The following is a 21,588-nucleotide window of genomic DNA, read 5'->3' as shown; positions in this document are numbered from 1 at the left end:
AATTTTGCATGAAAAGCAAGTACAAGTACTTTTCTTTATTGCAATAATAAATACACGCCGATTAGTGCATATTCAGGATAAATACTTTGGTTTACCTCGGGCATGCAAGTGCATAACTGAATGCAAACAAGTTATTTTTTTAGAAGTAGTTATACAGTCATACATTTTTGATTATCATTTTGTCAGATGAAAAATACATTTGAATTTATACCACATTCTGACTCTTTTGATACATTTGCATATTAAAAAAGTATTCCAAAAACAAACAGAAGATGCATTTATCACATGAAATGCAACGCTATACAATTCAATACAACATATTTAATACCATCTTTAAAGGTGAAGAGTGTCATTTCTACACCACTTTAGCGGCACTAAACACAGAATCGCAAAAATAATGATTAAATTAGAATTAGGAACAATAGGTCTATAAATATACATTAACATCCAAGCCAGGAAGTTGTTTTATCTGCTCCAATAATTTCCTTATGTTTGACGTCATATTTGTACACATCCGTGCCAACAAAGAAATGAAGAGAACCTGAAAAATGTACAGTGATGGATAAAAGTTATGTAACAGAAAATACAGATAAATTATAGACCAAGTGTAAACAATCTAATACGCACCATCTTTATAAATTGCTGCACTTATGGGTCCATTTATTTCAGGGAAATCATCAGAAATGTTCCGAGGACTTGAGTCATGCATAGTCTTGTTGTGTTCGTTATACCTATGAGAAAACACATTTTCAACGTCGTCATTCACGTAGTTAAAGCTGATATTAGTGATAGATTGCCGTTGTATCTCTATAGTTCACCTCCAATACTGATGTTGTGTGAAGAATAGGGTGTGTACAGTTTTGTGAATGTGGACCGCAGCATCTATCTGCTCTACCCATGATGGGAACCCCAGACTGCTGATGTTTTTCGCTCTGCCTTTTACTTGAGATCCTTTCACGGTCCAGAAAATTGTACCTGTGTTGAAGGTAGCACTGAGAATTTATGTTGCTTAACATCTTGAATGCAATACAGAGATGCACAATGTCTGTACCGTTGAACAGATATGCCGTCGACCGCTGTGGGACCCAATAAGCAGCGTCGATCTGACAATCAATTTTTGGCATGAAATTGCTGATGGGGCCTTCCTTTATATCATTTTGATTGTTGTGCTTGATCCACAAGTACCTAAAATGATACAAAGAGTGATATTTAATAACCCTATTTAATAAAAACTGTACACGTGATAGCCAAAAAGCAAGTAAATATTCCAAATAATTTATTCAAGAGCATGATAACCTTTATATATATATATATATATTTTTAAATGCATTATGCCATCCAGGAGTCTTAAGAAGCTTAAGATATTTGACACACTGTAATATTATGGCACCATGGACGGTTTTTTCTATTAAAAATTTTGTTTAATTGAGAGCACTTTAAAAGTCGTTTAAATAGTCATAATTGTGAAATATAAAGTCACAATGGTAAATACTTGCAATTGTGAGAAAGATAGACACAATTATGAGATATAAAGACACAATTGCGAGAAACAAAGTTGCAATTGTGAAATAAAGTCACAATTGTAAGAAACACTCGCAATTGTGAGAAAAAGTCGCAATAGGAAAGAGATGCAATTACAAGAAAAACTTATAACTGAAATAAATTTGCAACTGAGAAATAAAGTGATAATTGTGAGATTATATAGTCAGAATTGTAAAGAAGACTTGATCTTCACAATCAGTCACAATTATGAGAAAGTTGCAATTGTTAAATATAAAGTCGCAATTATTAGAAATAAAGTCCCAATTACAAGACAAACTTTGAGATACAAACTGAGATATAAAGTTGCTAATGTTAAAGATAAAGTTCACTCTAAAAACTAATTCAGAGGACCTTTAGTCATTACTTAAAAATACATATTGTTGTGAAATAAAAAATCAAGTTCTGAGATACAGTTAGACTTTTTACTTGTAATTGTTATTTTATTGAGCTTGGATGACACACAAATTATGCCTATTGATTCAATATACTATCATGACTTGTCAGAGTTTAACATTTTCAGTCAATCAAAAATTATTTAATTTTAAGTTCTGCTAATGTAAAATACAATTTGATGACGTGTAAACGGCCCACAGTTTCCGCGCGCATGCATGTTCAAGGCCAGACGACGAGTGGGACCACACAGTTGAAACTCAATCTGGTGAATGGTTAGTAATTTTATGTTTAATTACACATTTGCATTCGCTCAGGATTCTGTTGGTGATAGCCTACTGTATAGTAACCGAATACCGAAATCTCGAAGTCCTTATTCTGAAATTTGAGTTGAGTGTTGATAGTATAACTGTGCGTTATTCACACCGGACGCGAATAGCGCGTCAAATTCGCGCCTGCCGCGTCTAATTTGACGCTTGAACATTTTGAATGCATTCGCGCCTCCAAAGCGAAATGGACGCGTATAAAAAGCAAGCGTTTGGAGCGAAATTGACGCGCGTCCGAGGCGAAATCCGCTTCTTCTGGGAGAGGCAAGTGCTGCGGGAAATTTAAAATACGTTATTGTGTCACGAAATGTAGTTTTAAGAGTTGTTCAGTCGAGAATGTAGTTGTTTAAAGCTCAAATCTGTGGTTTATTTATAAAGATAGCGCCTATTTAAAACATTTGATCGGACGTTTTCGGGTTGTGTGAGACCCAGGGGATCACCGGGTGCTCGAGCCCATGTAAGCCGCCTGGAACAGCCTTTACCTCGGCTGGTCCTCCTGACGTCTGCCGCTGGTAAACGACTCGAGAAATGTTTAAATTCACAATATATAGCTTCTGTTCTATTATATGAAACATATAATTTAAAGGACATTAATGACTCGTTATAACGTATGTCAAACGACTTCTTTAATTATGTTAATATTATTATATATTAATATTATAGTTCATTTAAATGTTTTGAAAGGGAAATATATTAAAAGATGAATGTTACATGTATGTTTAAAAGAGAAATATATTACAATTTAAAAATGGTGCTAAAAAGATAAATAGTGATTGGAAAGCTGTTTAAAAATATACATAATTCCTTATAAAAGTCAGTCATTTCATTTGTGTTATTTAAAATTAGGGCTGGTCCGAATACCATTTTTGAGCTTCGAAGCTTCGGTAGGAAAAAACGTATTCACCTAACTTAAAACATTATGTTGGATCAACTTAATTACTTGCATTCATGTTGAAAATTATTAAGTTCATGTTACTTAGAAATGCGTTTTATTGTGGACTAAAAGGTAATTCACCATACTCAAAACATCGCTTTGAATTAATGTAATTATGCCAGCAGTCTTAACTTAAAAATTCTAGTGGAAAACGTTAACATATTTTTTTTTGTTGACCCAATGTTTTATTTTTTAGAGTGTTGCAATTAACAAAAGTCAAACAAACAGAAGATTAATATCTTCATACTTCACAAGCTCATATTCATTCACTCTCTCGTCTCTCTCTCTCTTTTTTTTTAAACAAATTGATTTTAAGTGGCAGCCAACACTATGTGATCAACATACTTGTCCCTGAAGAAGAAAATAGCCTTTCCTACAGTAGTCACAGCATCAAAAGTCAGATCGAGATTACATGTGTCCTTGAATGACACAGGGAAATATGAACCGCTGAACCAGGGGTTGCTGGGATAGCCCCAGCTAAATCTTGAAGATGGAAAGGGCCTTTTGTCCCTTGGCCCTGTTGGAGAGAGAAAAAAAACACAGACGTGATCTCCCATATAAATGTGGAAACTGAACACTGCCTCTGTTCCCACAAAATTTTCACAGTCATAGACTTTGAAACATGATTTATTTTTACCATAGAGTGTGTTGATGTTTAGGATATCTTCACTGGAGAGCAGGTTGTGTGTTTTACTATGCTTATATGTCGGATACATCACCGATTCTGGGTTTTGCGAATGTTTCAAACCAAGTGCATGACCAAACTCGTGTGCAGCAACCACAAACAGGTTAAATCCTGAACGAAAAAAAGAAAGAAAACAAGTTAACTGTCTTCTTTTTAATACCAAGCACTATATTATATAAATATGTATATAAAAAATGTAAAAATTAAATAAATGAAGTAAAATGTACATTACTGTCATGATTCTGCCCTCTTGTCATTTTCATTCTCTAGTCTTGAGGCAGGATCATGACAGACCCATGTTTTGTGTGCAAGCACATGGCCTTGTGTTTGGGCTGTGTGCTTGCGTTGTCTCGTTACGTATCCCCGCCCCCTTGTTATCCTCGTCTTGTCATTATCACCTAGTCAGTGTCACCTGTTCCCCTCATTAGTTTCTCCCTTTTTAATCCCCTTGTGTTTGCTGTCCTGTGCCGGTTCATTGTCATACATGGTGTGAATCTACCTGTGAGTAATGTGTTTAAAGTCCTGTCTTGTAAGAAGTTTTTGATCCTGTCTTAGTTGTTAGTACATCGTCTGAGTCTTAGTATAGTGTTGTCTACCCTGTCTTGTTTTGCCCCCTCGTGGGTTTTGTTTTCTGTTTTTGTCATAAATAAATCCTGTGTGTCCTGCAAACTGTCTGCTATTGGGTTCGTTCCTGAAGATTCATAACAGAATGAACCGGCCACAGAAGAACCCAGCAGACTGTAGGTCTTCTCCCGCTAAACCACAGTCGACTGACCGAGAACTATGGTGGCAGTCAGTCATCGCCGACAGTAGAAATGGAAGACTTCCATTCCCTCCCCAGGGTGAGCTGTCCCTGAAGAGGTATGCCCAAGTTGTGGAGGAGAAGAGATTCTTCCTGCCTGAGGTCCTGGTTTCTAGCTATTTCATCGCCGGTCTCAATTCTCCTCCTCCTCTGTCTGAACGAGCGGAGCTGACTCTTCGCCCATTTCGAGCAGTGGTGGATTGCTTATCTCGGAGAGAGCCAAGGGATCCCACGAGGTTTTCATCTGCCATGCTTCCAGTGGTCCCAGAGGGTCGAGTCCTAGCTGTCGTCACTCATGGGGATCAGGCTCTTCCTGTTTCTTCTCCCGAGTTTTCATCCACACCCGCTGATCTCCGTGGCAAACGAGGGAGACGGGTTTCATGGGATTCTCCTTCAGAATCTTCCTCAACGGAGTCCTCGCTGCCTGAGACTGTTCTTCCAGCACCAGTTACGGTCCCTACGGAGCTTCTCCAACCGGCCACTAGTCCAGCTATGACTTCCGTACTGCGACCTAGGAGAAAGAGGAGGAAGGGAGCCTCCCGTCCTTCGTCTCTACCTGTCCCAGAGCCCGCTACTGCAAGCGCTGTCCCGGAGCCCGCTACTGCAAGCGCTGTCCCGGAGCCCGCTACTGCAAGCGCTGTCCCGGAGCCCGCTACTGCAAGCGCTGTCCCGGAGCCCGCTACTGCAAGCGCTGTCCCGGAGCCCGCTACTGCAAGCGCTGTCCCGGAGCCCGCTACTGCAAGCGCTGTCCCGGAGCCCGCTACTGCAAGCGCTGTCCCAGAGCCCGCTACTGCAAGCGCTGTCCCAGAGCCCGCTACTGCAAGCGCTGTCCCAGAGCCCGCTACAACAAGCGCTGTCCCAGAGCCCGCTACTGCAAGCGCTATCCCAGGATCTGCTGAGAGAGTTGCGATCGATCTAGCCGCTAAGGAGGTTCTGCAAGCTGTTTCTGCCCAGAAGGAGATGCCTGTCGTCTTAGCCGCTCGAACCGTATCTGACTATCTTTCCGCTCTTGCCAAGATCCTTGAAATGCCACCCAGACCCAATTTGCCTTCTAGTCACGAACCCACCACATCAGACAGCGCTTCTCCTGAGTCTAGTGTGTTAAGCCTGAAGGATTCAAGAGAACCTGAGGTGTCAAGTATGGAAGATTCAAGTGAATCGATTCCTGCCCTGAGTCAAGTGTCTCCTAGAGTCATCTGCCCAGATGAACCAGTCCAGTCCGTCTGTCCTCTCGAGCAAGAACCTGTTCCTCAAACACCTGTTTCATTCCCCGTTTTGTCTCCCGTGTTGTCGCCCCCTGTTGTCCCCATCAAGACTCCTGTCAAGTCGCCGTGTGTTTCTCCAGTCACCCCTGTCATAGCTCAACCCCAGACTGTTTCTCCCAGACCCACTACCCACACTACACCACCAAAACCCGCCCGGATTCCTCATCCAAAGCCCTCGTCCCGAAAACCCAAGACCCCCGTTCCACCCATTCACCCTGGACTACCCCCCATGAACGCTCTTGTTCCCCCGCCCCCCCCTCCCGTGTTTGTTATTTTTATTGTTGCATCCCAACCCTGCTATTGTTTTTTCATGTATGCCTTTGCTGTTGTTTGTCATGTTTTGTTGGTTTGTGTCTGTTTCCCAGTCTGTCATGTCTTCTGTTTGATGTCCTCTTTTGGAGCGTCTGGAAGCCGCTCCTTAAGGGAGGGGTTCTGTCATGATTCTGCCCTCTTGTCATTTTCATTCTCTAGTCTTGAGGCAGGATCATGACAGACCCATGTTTTGTGTGCAAGCACATGGCCTTGTGTTTGGGCTGTGTGCTTGCGTTGTCTCGTTACGTATCCCCGCCCCCTTGTTATCCTCGTCTTGTCATTATCACCTAGTCAGTGTCACCTGTTCCCCTCATTAGTTTCTCCCTTTTTAATCCCCTTGTGTTTGCTGTCCTGTGCCGGTTCATTGTCATACATGGTGTGAATCTACCTGTGAGTAATGTGTTTAAAGTCCTGTCTTGTAAGAAGTTTTTGATCCTGTCTTAGTTGTTAGTACATCGTCTGAGTCTTAGTATAGTGTTGTCTACCCTGTCTTGTTTTGCCCCCTCGTGGGTTTTGTTTTCTGTTTTTGTCATAAATAAATCCTGTGTGTCCTGCAAACTGTCTGCTATTGGGTTCGTTCCTGAAGATTCATAACAATTACCTTTGAACCCAGCTGTCCATGTTTCAGCTTCATCAAAATGAACGTCCCCACCGATGCCTTCCCCTGGGCCAAAAGCATGGGCCAGTGTGCCGTCTGGACCATCAAATGGGAAGGAGTCGCCATGTACTAGATTGTAGAATAAATGACATGGCAGATGAAAAACGTTGTCTTCAAAAGTAAATGTTCATATAAGTGGATGCCAACTTACCGTTTCCAACAAACTCCACCATGATGTCCGCCTGGTGAGAATATGACCGCAGGAAAGTGAGAGGGCTGGCCTTTGCCCAAACATCCAGAGCCGATGCCATCAGAGCGTCCACTGTATTCACTGGTAAGTCACTGGTGTACCTCCCAACACTGTAAGATTGTACCGCTTACATTACCATACATGCTGGGCGATCAAAATGAAGAGCATTTTATGTAACATACAAGTTAAATATGGTATTTACCCATAAGTGATGAGGTTTTTCTTCCACCTGTTTCCACGTCTGTGACTGTAATCCTCCACATCTGAGACACCACATCGAGGAGTCCTCATGACAGCGAGGGTTTCTGGGTTCAGGGTTCCTGTCCTATTCAGCTCAAAAAAGCTCTGCATATCCTTCAGTTTGGAAGAGAAAGAGGGACGGCTCCTCCTCCTGCGACCTGCAGGATCCGCTTGGAAACTGTAGAAGTGCTGCAGGTATTTCTGCAAGAAAACCACCACAGGAAGTATCAACTATTGGCTTTTCCCCTTCATAAGCTTCGTCTTAACTTATGTATGCTTTTAGGTTTAGGGAAAAATCTGTTGCATTTGTATATTTTCATTGTTTTACACCAGTGGTTTTACTCAAATGTGTTATTTGACATGTTCAATTGCAAACATTCACATTAGACAAAAATAAATAAACATGAAAAATGTGACGTTATTTGTATTTTAGCTCATGTATGCATGAAAAGAATGAATGAATAAAACACACCAGTTACTAATGAAATACTTGATAGTGGGAATGGAAGATGACACGAAATCTCTTATAGAATTGTGGATTGTTCCTCCTGAGTTCATTAAGAACAAACAAATAAACACATACATACATATATATATATATATATATATATATATATATATATGAGCTGGGTTACAGTACTAACCCAGTTGCATTAAAAAGGTCCAAATGCAGCTGGGTTACAGTACTAACCCAGTTGCATTAAAAAGGTCCAAATGCAGGACTTACTGTAGCCAGGGACAGGTCATTCTGAGCAGGAACCGATCCATCATCTTCAAGTGGTAAAGGTGCTAGATGATACTGACCAAAAATGCCAAAGGCACAAACTAGACAGAGCAAAACATGCATCTCCCCTCTGCAGACCACAGAAGCTTCTGAATATGGCCAGTCCAAGGAAACATTGAAATTCTTAGCTGATTTGAACCCTTTTTAACGTATTATTATGACTCAGACAGTGCCAAAACAAGGAAAACCTCAAGCTTAGGGAGTGGTTTGCTCTGGTCACAAGAAAAGAGGGATCCTGTGTAAGATGTGTCAAATTATAGGCATCAAAGGAGGCATTTACCTTAAAAATATATATTATTCCTAGATTTCACATGGGATTGTCTGAGTGATGTTGTTTATTGATTGTCCATATTCCTGCAGTATTTCATGGCCAATGAAATAAACCTTCCATTATCTGCTGTTTGTTGGCGAGAATAGAATAAATAAATATTAAAACATCTGGAAAATGTTTTTTCCTCCCCATAAATACCTCTAATATCAACAATGTTTTGTACAGTGGAGTCTTACTTGCAGTATATCTGGTGATCTGCACCATTTATACATGAATGTAGTTATTTCCTTTCCTTGAGAATCTGGCAGAAGTCTAATTGTGTAAATATTTTTATTTAAACATTCTTTTTTTTTTTTTTACTTTACTTTGCTTTTTTTAAGCTGATAGTTTATGCATAAATACTTCTTGGTACATTATTTTACAATTTTAAAGGCATTTTTACACCAACATTTGCTCTTAAACAAAGTGAAACTTTGCTTCATTATTAAACTGTTCATAGCAAAAATGTTCTTTGGAATACATCATCACTGGAATTTGAATGCTTTCATAGTTTTGAGACCAATCAGCAATCAGAGAGTCATATTCAGTATTCAATTCATAGTAGTCCTGTCTTTGAAGGGCTTTATAAGTTATAGTTAAAAATCAATTTCCATATGGAGAAAATAAATGTGAGGGTCCTGACTATTGCACTCTATCAAACTGCTCATCCCTATAACAGGTGACACTTTCCTTGTATTTCACTCACTCATTTCATAAAAACACAACTGTCACAAATTTTTGGGTCTCTGTTATCAAATAGTGAAAATGACTGCATTGTTATGACGTTAATATTAATATTATTGTAATATAACTGTTCGTATATACATATATATTATATATTTATATATATATAGTATATATTTTTTGGCGAGTATGCATAACAAGGAGAATTATGTACAGTCAGATATTATGGCAAAACTTTTTTTTGTCATAAGAACCAGCTTACAATACATTATTTCTTACACGCAATTTATGCAAGTATTAGTAATGCTTCCATAGTTTTGAGGCCTTTAGTTTTCTATTTTCCCTTCAATCTCTATATACTTTGTTTTAGGGGAATGAAGAGATGTGTCTCGAGACATTCTTCAGTGTTGGATTCCAGTAAAGCAGACATTGCATAAAACCCTCTATAAATTCTTTTGTGCTAAATTGGGTAACCTGAATGAGTAGGAGGACAGTATTTAAAGAAACGTGTAATTTTAAGTTACCGTCCAAGAAATGCCAGCAAAAGAATATTGGCAGCAGATGTAATTGTGGTCTTACTGCCTTTCTGCCATAAAATGCTAAAGTGGCTAATTGTTTGTGGTGAGAAGAATAAATAAAATTAAATTCCTTCCTTGTACAACTGGGCTCAATTTGTAGCATACAATGTAAGCGGACTCCAGACAACCCAGGAACTGTCTAAAAGGGTAGAAAACATTGTTCTTTCTCACGTTTATCAAACATGCAGGCAAAAAAGGGACAAAGAAAAATACATCCTGAAACATGCAACATTTCTCTTCTTGGACACACTTAGCCTCACATGCCTGCCAAGAGCCCTGCCAGGGTGCATTAAAGCATGCAAGAAATAGTCAAACATACAGTATACCATCAACAGCTCGTCTCATATTTCTCTGTGGCGTCTCATTTTCTGCAATGGTTTCACAATACATAGTCGTGAGCCAGTAATCCACAGATTGCGTTGCATTCCTTATTTTGCTTTCAAAGGACTTCCATTGCACAACTCAAAACCACTCAAACTTGCAAAAGACGATCCTGGTTATTATTGAGGCAATCATTCGGTAAATTCTTTTGAACAGTTCAACAATTGTTTTTGGCCTCATAAGACCAGCTAGATGAGTATGTATGCTAAAAATGACTAATTTCAAATGAATGTGATGAATATCACTCTGAATATCTCTTTCACATAGGACCAGTATTAGGCAACAACAGTTGTCATCATAGGAAAATGTATTGCCAATGTTATTTTGGAGCTTGTTTTGCTGTTTTTAATAGATCAGTCTCTTCCTCATAGTGACTGGATAAGCAAGGTTTTGCAAGACTATATCCACATGATGGCCTGTACAATGCCTTTATCCTTCAGTGAGAAATCATTGGAATATGGAATATTGTGATTCATTGTGATTTTTAAATTCACAAAAAAGAATGAATAAATACCTGCTGTCCAATCATTGTACTTCCTGCAGGACTTCAGTCTGTCCTTGATGTTTTCTTGGATAGAAGGGACTGCATTGCTGACCTTCTTGACACCAGGCCATTGTCCAAAGATCTTCACCTCACTGTGCATGCAGATACTCACAGCCATCTGTAGCCAATATTGAGTAGCCTAATCCTGCAAATGTGGTGACATGATTCCATAAATGACTCCACAGGAGATGGTCCTCCTTTAGGGATTTGGACGACCCGAGTTCAATCCCGGCTCATTGATTTTTATTGATCCCATACTGTCTAATCATAATAAAAGGCAAGAAATATACTTTAAACTGATGACAGTTAAGCTCCATCCAAACAAAAATGTAATCAGCCTTTTTTTAAGGCATACATCAAAACCTCTCATAATGAGGGTGGGGGAACGGATTCCGACAGCTGTTTTTTTGCCGTCGGATTCTGTCCCCCCCCCCTCTCATGTTTCTTAGCAAGGAGGTTCAAACACTCAACAAACTTTTGTTTTCCACTTGTCCCCTATAGCCTAGTGGTCTAAGCTCTCATTTTTTTAATTTTGATGACCAGAGTTCAAGGTCCCGGGTCATCGTATTATTATTATTATTATTTTTTTTTTTCACACTGTCCTATCATGATTAAAAGGCAAACAATATTATTTAAACTGATGGCAGTTAAGCTCCATCCACAAAAAAATTGAATCAGCCTTTTTTTAAGCCACTTCATCAAAACCTCTCATAATGAGGGTGGGGGAACGGATTCCAACAGCTGTTTTTTAGCCGTCGGATTCTGTTCCCCCCCTCTCATTTTTCTTAGCATTGAGGCTCAAATGCTCAACAAAATTTTGTTTTGCACTTGTCCCCTATAGCCTAGTGGTCTAAGCACTGACATTTAACACTTTTGGAATTTTGACGACCAGAGTTCAAGTCCCGGGTCATCGTTTTTTTTTTTTTTTTTTTTTTCATACTTTTGGGATTTTGACGACAGGTCCCGGGTCATCGTTTTTTTTTTTTTTTTTTTTTTCATACTTTCCTATCATGGTTAAAAGGCAAAAGATATTCTTTAAACTGATGGCAGTTAAGCTCCATCCACAAAAAAAATGAATCAGCCTTTTTTTAAGCCACTTCATCAAAACCTCTCATAATGAGGGTGGGGGAACGGATTCCGACAGCTAGTTTTTTGCCGTCGGATTCTGTTCCCCCCCTCTCATTTTTCTTAGCAGTGAGGTTCAAATACTCAACAAACTTTTCATCTGCACTTGTCCTCTATAGCCTAGTGGTCTAAGCACTGACATTTAACACTTTTGGGATTTTGACGAGCAGAATTCAAGTCCCGGGTCATCGTTTTTTTATTTTTTTTTTATACTTTTGGGATTTTGACGACAGGTCCCGGGTCATGGTTTTTTTTTTTTTTTTTTTTTTTTTCATACTTTCCTATCATGGTTAAAAGGCAAAAGATATTCTTTAAACTGATGGCAGTTAAGCTCCATCTACAAAAAAATTGAATCAGCCTTTTTTTAAGCCACTTCATCAAAACCTCTCAAAATGAGGGTGGGGGAACGGATTCCGACAGCTGTTTTTTTGCCGTCGGATTCCGTTCCCCCCCCCCCTCTCATGTTTCTTAGCAGTGAGGTTCAAATACTCAACAAACTTTTGTATTCTAGTTGTCCTCTATAGCCTAGTGGTCTAAGCACTGACATTTAACACTTTTGGGATTTTGACGACCAGAGTTCAAGTCCCGGGTCATCGTTTTTTGTTTTGATTTTTTTTCATACTTTTGGGATTTTGACGACAGGTCCCGCCCGGGTCATCGTTTTTTATTTTTTTTTATTTTATTTTTTATACTTTTCTATCATGGTTAAAAGGCAAAATATTTTCTTTAAACTGATGGCAATAAGCTCCATCCACAAAAAAATTGATTCAGCCTTTTTTTAAGCCACTTCATCAAAACCTCTCAAAATGAGGGTGGGGGAACGGATTCCGACAGCTGTTTTTTTGCCGTCGGATTCCGTTCCCCCCCCTCTCATGTTTCTTAGCAGTGAGGTTCAAATACTCAACAAACTTTTGTTTGCCAGTTGTCCCCTATAGCCTAGTGGTCTAAGCACTGACATTTAACACTTTTGGGATTTTGACGACCAGAGTTCAAGTCCCGGGTCATCGTTTTTTGTTTTGATTTTTTTTCATACTTTTGGGATTTTGACGACAGGTCCCGGGTCATCGTTTTTTTTTTTTTTTTTTTTTTTTTTTTACACTTTCCTATCATGGTTAAAAATAACGATGCATTTTAATTGTTTATAAACTCTTTTTTTCTAAATCAGTGTCCGCTGCAAACATGCTCCATACATCTCCGCTGTAAAGTGCGCCTTTAAGAGAAATGCATCTTATACGGATACATAATCAAATGATATTTGCTTTCGATTTGATTTTTTTCATTTAAAAGTGAACATATCAAGCTTTATATAGATATGTTTTCATATATTTGAGGCTAGTATGCTATATAGCCCACGATATGTTTCTGCTTTTTTTTTTTTTTTTGACGCGCTACAGTTCACGGAGACCATGAAAGCGCGCCCTGATTGTTTTATTTTATTTTACAAAAGCAAAACGTTTTCTTGTTATTGTGAGTTTACACAAATAAAAGTATTGCGACTGATGCATTATTCTTTTCTGTATGGCCAGAAATAGAGTATTTGAAGTTGTTTCCACTGTTGATAGGAAAATGCAAATCGCATCGGCGCCTCCATGTCAAGCAGTGCGCACTACACACTCCGCACACACACTTGGTTATGCGCCGAACAGAACAGCGAACAATGATCTAGGTTAACGTTAGAGTGAGCGGCGATGCCAGTCGGATAATCCTCATGTTTAACAAATCAAATCATGCAGTTTCTACCTATCGCGAGTCAGCGTTGCGCCAGTTTGAAAAAGGCGGGTGTGCAGGAGTCTTTTAATGAACGTTTGGTGTAGGTCTAGGCATAGAGATATCTGAACATCTTTGCCAAGCGCAAACCAGTACAGAAGTAATCAATAAATGATCGGGGAGGGTCATGCCTTTTTTCACAATCATTTTGGAGGGTCATAGAAAAATTTATTGCTGGCGAAGGGAGGGTCAAGTCTTTTTTGACTATAGATCTCAAAACTCCTCCGGTGGCCCCTTAAATAAATAACGAACAGTCCCTAATCAGCATTTTTTAAGCCACTACACCAACACCTCTCATAGTTGGAGTGGGGGAACGGATTCCGACAGCTGTACTTTGCTGTTGGATTCTGTTCCCCCTGTATTTCATACACAATGAGGTTCTAATATGTATTATTGTTAACGGATGTTACCATCCCCACACAAAATAAAATAAGCATTTTTTAGGCCACTACATCAACACTTCTCATAATGGGAGTGGGGGAACGGATTCCGACAGATGTTTTTCTTACAGGGGGGACAGAATCCGACGGCAAAAAAACAGCCGTCGAGATCAGTTCCCCCTGTATTTCTTACACGAGGAGGATCTTCTAATATCTATCAAAGTGCTGAAAATGATTAGGCTTCCACAGCCTAGTGGTCAATGCACTGACTTTAAGAGCTGACGATTTTTAGGTGAAACAAGTTCAAGTCCCGGTTTGCTGACTTTTTCTGATTCCATATTTTCCTATCACAATAAAAGGCAAAAACTCTAAATTATATTTATTTTACACTGGTGCCAGGTAAGCCCCATCCCCACACAAAAAATATATAATCAGCATTTTTTAAGCCACTACACCAACACCTCTCATAGTTGGAGTGGGGGAACGACAGGTCCCTTTGACAAGCTGTACTTTGCTGTCGGATTCTGTTCCCCCTGTATTTCATACACAATGAGGTTCTAATATGTATTAAACTGTTGCTGATGTATTGACCCCTATAGCCTAGTTGTCAGTGCACTGGTGTTAAGAAATTTAGGGCTTTGGGTGACCCGAGTTCAAGTCCCAGTTTGTTTTTTCTTGATCCTGTACTCTGCTATCAAAATAAACAGCAAAAACTGCATAAAAATGATCCCTTAAACTGATGCACTTTTTTAAAGAGCTTTCCTGTAGCTCAAACAGTAGAGCATTGGTACTTGCAATGCCAAGGTCATAGGTTCGATTCCCAGGGAAACCAGAAACTGATGAGAATACAAAATGTGTACAATGAAATTCAATCTACGTCACTCGGGATCAAAAATCTGCCAAATGCTGAAATGTAAACGATGACAGTTAACCTCAAACCACAAACAAAACACTATCAACCTTTATTCAAGCCACTACATCAACACCTCTAATAATGGGAACGGATTCCGACATACGTTTTTTTGCCGTCGGATTCTTTTCCCCCTGTATTTCTTACACAATGAGGATCTTCTAATATCTATCAAAGTGCTGTTAATTTATAGCCCCCCACAGCCTAGTGGTCAGTGCACTGACTTCAAGAGCCGATGATTTTTAGGTGACACAAGTTCAAGTCCCGGTTTGCTGACTTTTTCTGATTCCATATTTTCCTATCACAATAAAAGGCAAAAACTCCAAATTATATTTATTTTACACTGGTGCCAGGTAAGCCCCATCCCCACACAAAAAATATATAATCAGCATTTTTTAAGCCACTACACCAACACCTCTCATAGTTGGAGTGGGGGAACGACAGGTCCCTTTGACAAGCTGTACTTTGCTGTCGGATTCTGTTCCCCCTGTATTTCATACACAATGAGGTTCTAATATGTAAAAAACAGCCGTCGAGATCCGTTCCCCCTGTATTTTTTTACACAAGGAGGATCTTCTAATATCTATCAAAGTGCTGCTAATTCTTAGGCCCCCATAGCCTAGTGGTCAATTCACTGACATATAGAGCTGGTGATTTTTAGGTGAAACAAGTTCAAGTCCCGGCTTGTGGAGTTTTTTTAATCCCATATTTTCCTATCATAATAAAAGTAAAAAACTCCTAAATATATTTCTTTAGACTGGTCCCAGGTAAGCTCCATCCCCACACAAAATAAAATAAGCATTTTTTAGGCCACTACATCAACACCTCTCATAATGGGAGTGGGGGAACGGATTCCGACAGATTTTTTTTTACAGGGGGAACAGAATCCGACGGCAAAAAAACAGCCGTCGAGATCCGTTCCCCCTGTATTTTTTTACACAAAGAGGATCTTCTAATATCTATCAAAGTCCTGCTAAACCTTAGGCTCCCATAGCCTAGTGGTCAATTCACTGACATATAGAGCTGGTGATTTGTATGTTACACAAGTTCAAGTCCTGGCTCGTGGACTTTTTTTAATCCCATATTTTCCTATCATAATAAAAGTAAAAAACTCCTAAATATATTTCTTTAGACTGGTCCCAGGTAAGCTCCATCCTCACACAAATTAAAATAAGCATTTTTTAGGCCACTGCATCAACCCCTCTCATAATGGGAGTGGGGGAACGGATTCCGACAGATGTTTTTTTTTACAGGGGGAACAGAATCCGACGGCAAAAAAACAGCTGTCGAGATCAGTTCCCCCTGTATTTTTTTACACAAGGAGGATCTTCTAATATCTATCAAAGTGCTGAAAATGATTAGGCTTCCACAGCCTAGTGGTCAATGCACTGACTTTAAGAGCTGATGATTTTTAGGTGAAACAAGTTCAAGTCCCGGTTTGCTGACTTTTTCTGATTCCATATTTTCCTATCACAAAAAAAGGCAAAAACTCTAAATTATATTTATTTTACACTGGTGCCAGGTAAGCCCCATCCCCACACAAAAAATATATAATCAGCATTTTTTAAGCCACTACACCAACACCTCTCATAGTTGGAGTGGGGGAACGGATTCTGACAGCTGTACTTTGCTGTCGGATTCTGTTCCCCCTGTATTTCATACACAATGAGGTTCTAATATGTATTAAACTGTTGCTGATGTATTGACCCCTATAGCCTAGTTGTCAGTGCACTGGTGTTAAGAAATTTAGGGCTTTGGGTGACCCGAGTTCAAGTCCCAGTTTGTGATTTTTCTTGATCCTGTACTCTGCTATCATAATAAACAGCAAAAACTCCATAAAAATGATCCCTTAAACTGATGCACTTATTTAAAGAGCTTTCCTGTAGCTCAAACAGTAGTGCATTGGTACTTGCAATGCCAAGGTCAAAGGTTCGATTCCCAGGGAAACCAGAAACTGATGAGAATACAAAATGTGTACAATGAAATTCAATCTACGTCAATCGGGATCAAAAATCTGCCAAATGCTGAAATGTAAACGATGACAGTTAACCTCAAACCACAAACAAAACACTATCAACCTTTATTCAAGCCACTACATCAACACCTCTAATAATGGGAACGGATTCCGACATACGTTTTTTTGCCGTCGGATTCTTTTCCCCCTGTATTTCTTACACAATGAGGATCTTCTAATATCTATCAAAGTGCTGTTAATTTATAGGCCCCCACAGCCTAGTGGTCAGTGTACTGACTTCAAGAGCGGATTATTTTTAGGTGACACAAGTTCAAGTCCCGGCTTGTGGACTTTTTTTGATCCCATATTTTCCTTTCACAATAAAAGGCAAAAACTCTAAAATATATGTATTGTACACTGGTGCCAGGTAAGCTCCATCCCCACACAAAATATAATATGCATTTTTTAAGCCACTACATCAACACCTCTAATGGGAGTGGGGGAACGGATTCCGACAGCTGTTTTTTTTTACAGGGTGTTACGGCCCGGCTCAAAGGCCGCAACAAATAGAGGAAACCACGCTCAGGGGATTACCGGCAAAAGATATTTATTCACAGAAAGTAAGTTAACTAAACAAATATAACAAATAATGGTTTAAAAACTTAACAACATGGAGCTGGCAGATCATAACGCCAGGTTCGCTAAACAAACAAGACACGGTAAAACACCATGGTGCTGGGTCAGGGGAAACCAAGCAATCAAGAGAAGAACAATCAGGAAGGGGCGGGTTTTATGCAATCTGGAGCCAGTGGCCAGCTGCCTCTAATCCGCCTGATGGCCTCAGCTCCACTCCACCAAGTTCACCCTGTAACACACAGACAGAGACACACACAAAACACCCCCCGGCAGAGGCCCTGGGGCCGTCACACCCCCCCCCATAAAGACAGGGTCCCCACTGGAACCCTGACCAACAACCACTATAAACTTTTTTTTTTTTTTTAAACTGTACAGATCCCAAATTACTTCTCAAAGTTATACTTACACATGACTGTCACTACGCTCAATACCAAGTCATCTGAACAGTATTTGCTCATTCATCCTGTAGCCTCACAACTCATCTCTGCAACTGGGACCTGGAAGCAATTTAAGAGTGAGATAGAGACACCACCATGAAAACCTATAGCACAATCACTGACATGGGGCTCTGGACAAAGCATCTGCAACAACGTTATCTCTTCCCTTCACATGATGTATATCCAAGTTGTATGACTGGAGAAACAAAGACCACCTAACAAGTCTTTGATTTGGACAGTGCAGCGAGTTCAAAAATGTCAATGGATTGTGATCTGTAAAAATAACCACCGGACCTGAACCTACATACACCTCAAAGTGTTGCAGGGACCAAATCAAAGCCAATGCTTCTTTTTCAATTACAGAATAATTCAATTGATGTTTATTAAATTTTTTCGAATAGAAACCCACCGGTCGGTCAATACCAAACTCATCTTGCTGTAACAGCACCCCACCTGCCCCTACATGACTGGCATCAACCTGAAGTTTAAATGCTTTGTCCATAGAAGGAGCTGCCAAAACAGGAGCATTGCACAGAATTGCCTTCACATTTTCAAAAGCCGCTTGGCAGACAGGAGACCAGACATATTTGACCTTACCCTTCAAAAGATCTGTCAATGGTGCTACCACAGTTGAAAAATTTCTACAGAAACCCCTGTAGTAACCCACCAAACCCAGAAATCTCATAAGATCTTTTTTTGTAGCTGGAGGTGGATAACACTCAACAGCCTGTACCTTTGCATGCAGGAGACGCACTGTACCCTGCCCAACCTGCCGCCCAAGGTATGTCACTGTCGCCCGAGCCAACTCACACTTTGCCAAATTTACTGTGAGGCGTGCCTCAGCCAGACGTTTAAACAGTGCTTTCACGCGTTGCACATGAGAAGACCAAGTATCCGAGTAAATAACCACATCATCCAAGTATACTGCACAGCCCTGCAAATTTCCAACCACTTTATTCATCAAACGTTGAAAAGTTGCAGGTGCATTTCGCAACCCAAAAGGCATGACTGAGTAAGAATATAGACCAGTTGGCGTGATGAAGGCTGCGATTTCTCGTGCTCTTTGAGACAAAGGGACCTGCCAATAACCTTTTAACAGGTCAAATTTACTGATGAATATTGCAGCACCAACCTGGTCGATACAGTCATCAATGCGTGGCAGCGGATAACAGTCTGTCTTAGTGACACTGTTAACTTTTCTAAAATCAGAACAAAACCGAGGGGTATTATCTGATTTCGGAACCAATAAACAAGGCGACGCCCAACTTGATGATGACGGTTCAGCAATACCATTTTTCAGCATATAATCAACTTCAGCATCCAAAAATTTCCGCTTCTCCGGACTTACTCGATAAAAACGCTGCTTGATCGGCTTTACATCTCCTACTATTTCAATGTCATGCTCCAAAACATTTGTACGAGATGGCACATCTCCAAACAGACTGGAATACTCATGTATAATCTCCACTAACTCTGTGCGCTGAAGCTCAGACAAGTGAGACAAGACACTGTTTAACTCTAAAAGTACCTTAGAGTTCTTAAGCCGACCAGTTAACAATGCAGAGTCATGATCCGGTAAATCATCCTCACAAACAGCTTCACTACCAGACAGAACCGTGTTACCAACACACACTGGATGAGCATTATCTGCCGGTACACTCAATTCCTGAGACACCCGGGCATGATATGCTTTCAACAGATTGATATGACAAAGTTGGTGGTTCTTTCGACGTTCTGGAGTGGCAATCAGGTAGTTTAGCTCTGACAACTTCTTTACTACCGTGTAAGGGCCCAAAAACTTTGCTTGTAACGGTGAACCAACCATGGGTAATAAAGCCAAAACCTGATCGCCCTCACAAAAACTACGCCGCTCCGTTCTTCGGTCATAAAGACGTTTCATCTTCTCCTGCCCCGAATTCAGCTTCTTCCTGGCTAACTCTGTGGCAGAGTAAAGTCGCTGTCTAAAACCATTGACATAATCAATCAAATTTTGAGGTGGCTGAGCCTCCTTCCACTCACTTTGCAAAGCAGCCAAGGGCCCCCGCACAGTATGACCAAACACCAACTCGTTCGGACTGAAACCTGTACTCTCCTGCACTACTTCCCTTGCTGCTAGCAACAACCATGGTAACCCGTCCTCCCAATCAGCATCCATCTGCACACAGTATGCCCTCATCATTGATTTTAAGGTCTGATGGAAACGTTCCAGGGCTCCTTGGCTTTGCGCATGGTACGCAGAAGACTGGTTGTGCTGCACATGCAACAGTTTCAATACCTGCGCAAACAAGTGAGAAGAAAAATTAGACCCTTGGTCACTCTGAACATTTCTAGGTATGCCGAAGATGGATATAAACTGACCCAGAGCACGCACCACTGATTTTGCTGTTAGCGTGCGTAATGGATATGCTGCTGGGTATCTGGTGCTACTGCACATAACTGTTAACAAATACATCGCACCTGACCTCGAACGAGGGAGAGGGCCCACACAGTCAATAATCAGGTGCTCAAATGGCTGGCTTACAACAGGAATCGGATACAGGGGAGCAACTTTAATTTTTTGATTTGGCTTACCAGTTAACTGACAAGTGTGGCACGTCTTGATGTAGCTTGCAACACTCTTCTTCACCCGTGGCCAAAAAAAATGCCTGAGGACACGATCATACGTTTTACTAACCCCCATGTGCCCCGACTCATCATGAGCAACACGCAAAACCAAATCACGAAATTTGGAGGGCACGACAATCTGATACACAGGATCCCCAAAAAAATCCTCACAATGTGGCACCCACTTCCGAACCAATACCTCATTTTGTACGAAGTAGCCCTGTGCTCGATCTTTCACCTCATCCACCCCCAGAACAGACTGAAACAGCTCCTTCAGCGTTACATCGGCTCTTTGCTCACGCGCCAACTCACTATGGGAGACAGACAAGGGAGTGTCAGACAAAGTCATTACAAACAACTCAGATGCCTCACTTCCTGCGTTTTCCACCTCTACAGCATCTGCATCGTTAGTGGCCCGCTTCATGGCGCGCGTCACAGCGCAAGCCGTGAACACTTCAGGAAACTGCTTTTCATTCTCATCCGGGCCATTACTACCCATCGGTACTGGGACCACCACTGGATGTACCGGACTATTTCCCCAAACACGTGCTCCTGCCACATCATTTCCCAAAATCACGGTAACACCGTCTATAGGCAAAGCAGGACGCACTCCCATTTTAACTTCTCCCTCAAACAACTCTGAATAGAGAACAAGTTTATGTACAGGAACATGAAAAATAGACATACCCATGCCCAAAACAGGTACAAAAGATCCAGTATTCGTTTCCTCAGAAAACGGTAAAGCACACCCTAGAACAAATGAATCAAATGCCCCCGTGTCCCGTAAGATAGTCACTGGCACCCTCTCGTTACTTCCAACCAAAGACACATGTCCTTTTGAAATAAACGGCAAGTACGAGCTTAAGTCAGGCTTTGACACCCCAACTGATAACTCGACACTCGGTTGGCCTAAAAGTACATTGGAAACCGGCGCCGCTAAAGCCACTGGCTTTACATGAGTAACATCTTGCCCATTTCGCGACTTAAACGCCATGCATTCTCTCTTCCAGTGACCATATTTATGACAAAAATGACACTCAGAGTCACGGACTCCATAATCAACTCTTTGCTCCCGAGGAAAACCTCCACCTGACCGCCTAGAGAAAAACATCCCTCCCGCAGGCGCAATATTTCCCCCAGCCAAAGCACG

At 40.7% G+C, this 21,588-nt stretch overlaps 1 protein-coding gene across 1 annotated transcript; it reads right to left on the bottom strand.

The window, feature by feature from the left end:
* Nucleotides 1-22: 22 nt before the first annotated feature.
* mmp20b (matrix metallopeptidase 20b (enamelysin)) lies at nt 23-8,266 on the bottom strand. Its single transcript, XM_079608900.1, has 10 exons — nt 8,072-8,266; nt 7,307-7,545; nt 7,066-7,214; nt 6,858-6,983; nt 3,830-3,988; nt 3,538-3,709; nt 1,052-1,185; nt 819-975; nt 628-731; nt 23-541 (listed from the first exon to the last, which is right to left on the bottom strand). The coding sequence occupies exons 1-10, from the start codon at nt 8,189-8,191 to the stop codon at nt 441-443; spliced, it is 1,461 nt and encodes a 486-aa protein (XP_079465026.1). The 5' UTR covers nt 8,192-8,266; the 3' UTR covers nt 23-440.
* Between the last annotated feature and the right edge of the window lie 13,322 nt (nt 8,267-21,588).

The sequence above is a fragment of the Phoxinus phoxinus genome (assembly GCF_949152265.1).
Source record: "Phoxinus phoxinus genome assembly, chromosome: 4".
NCBI classification, from domain to species: Eukaryota; Metazoa; Chordata; class Actinopteri; order Cypriniformes; family Leuciscidae; genus Phoxinus; species Phoxinus phoxinus.
The sequence above is the reverse complement of the archived record's forward strand: the minus strand, read 5'-3'. Positions and strand labels throughout refer to the sequence as shown.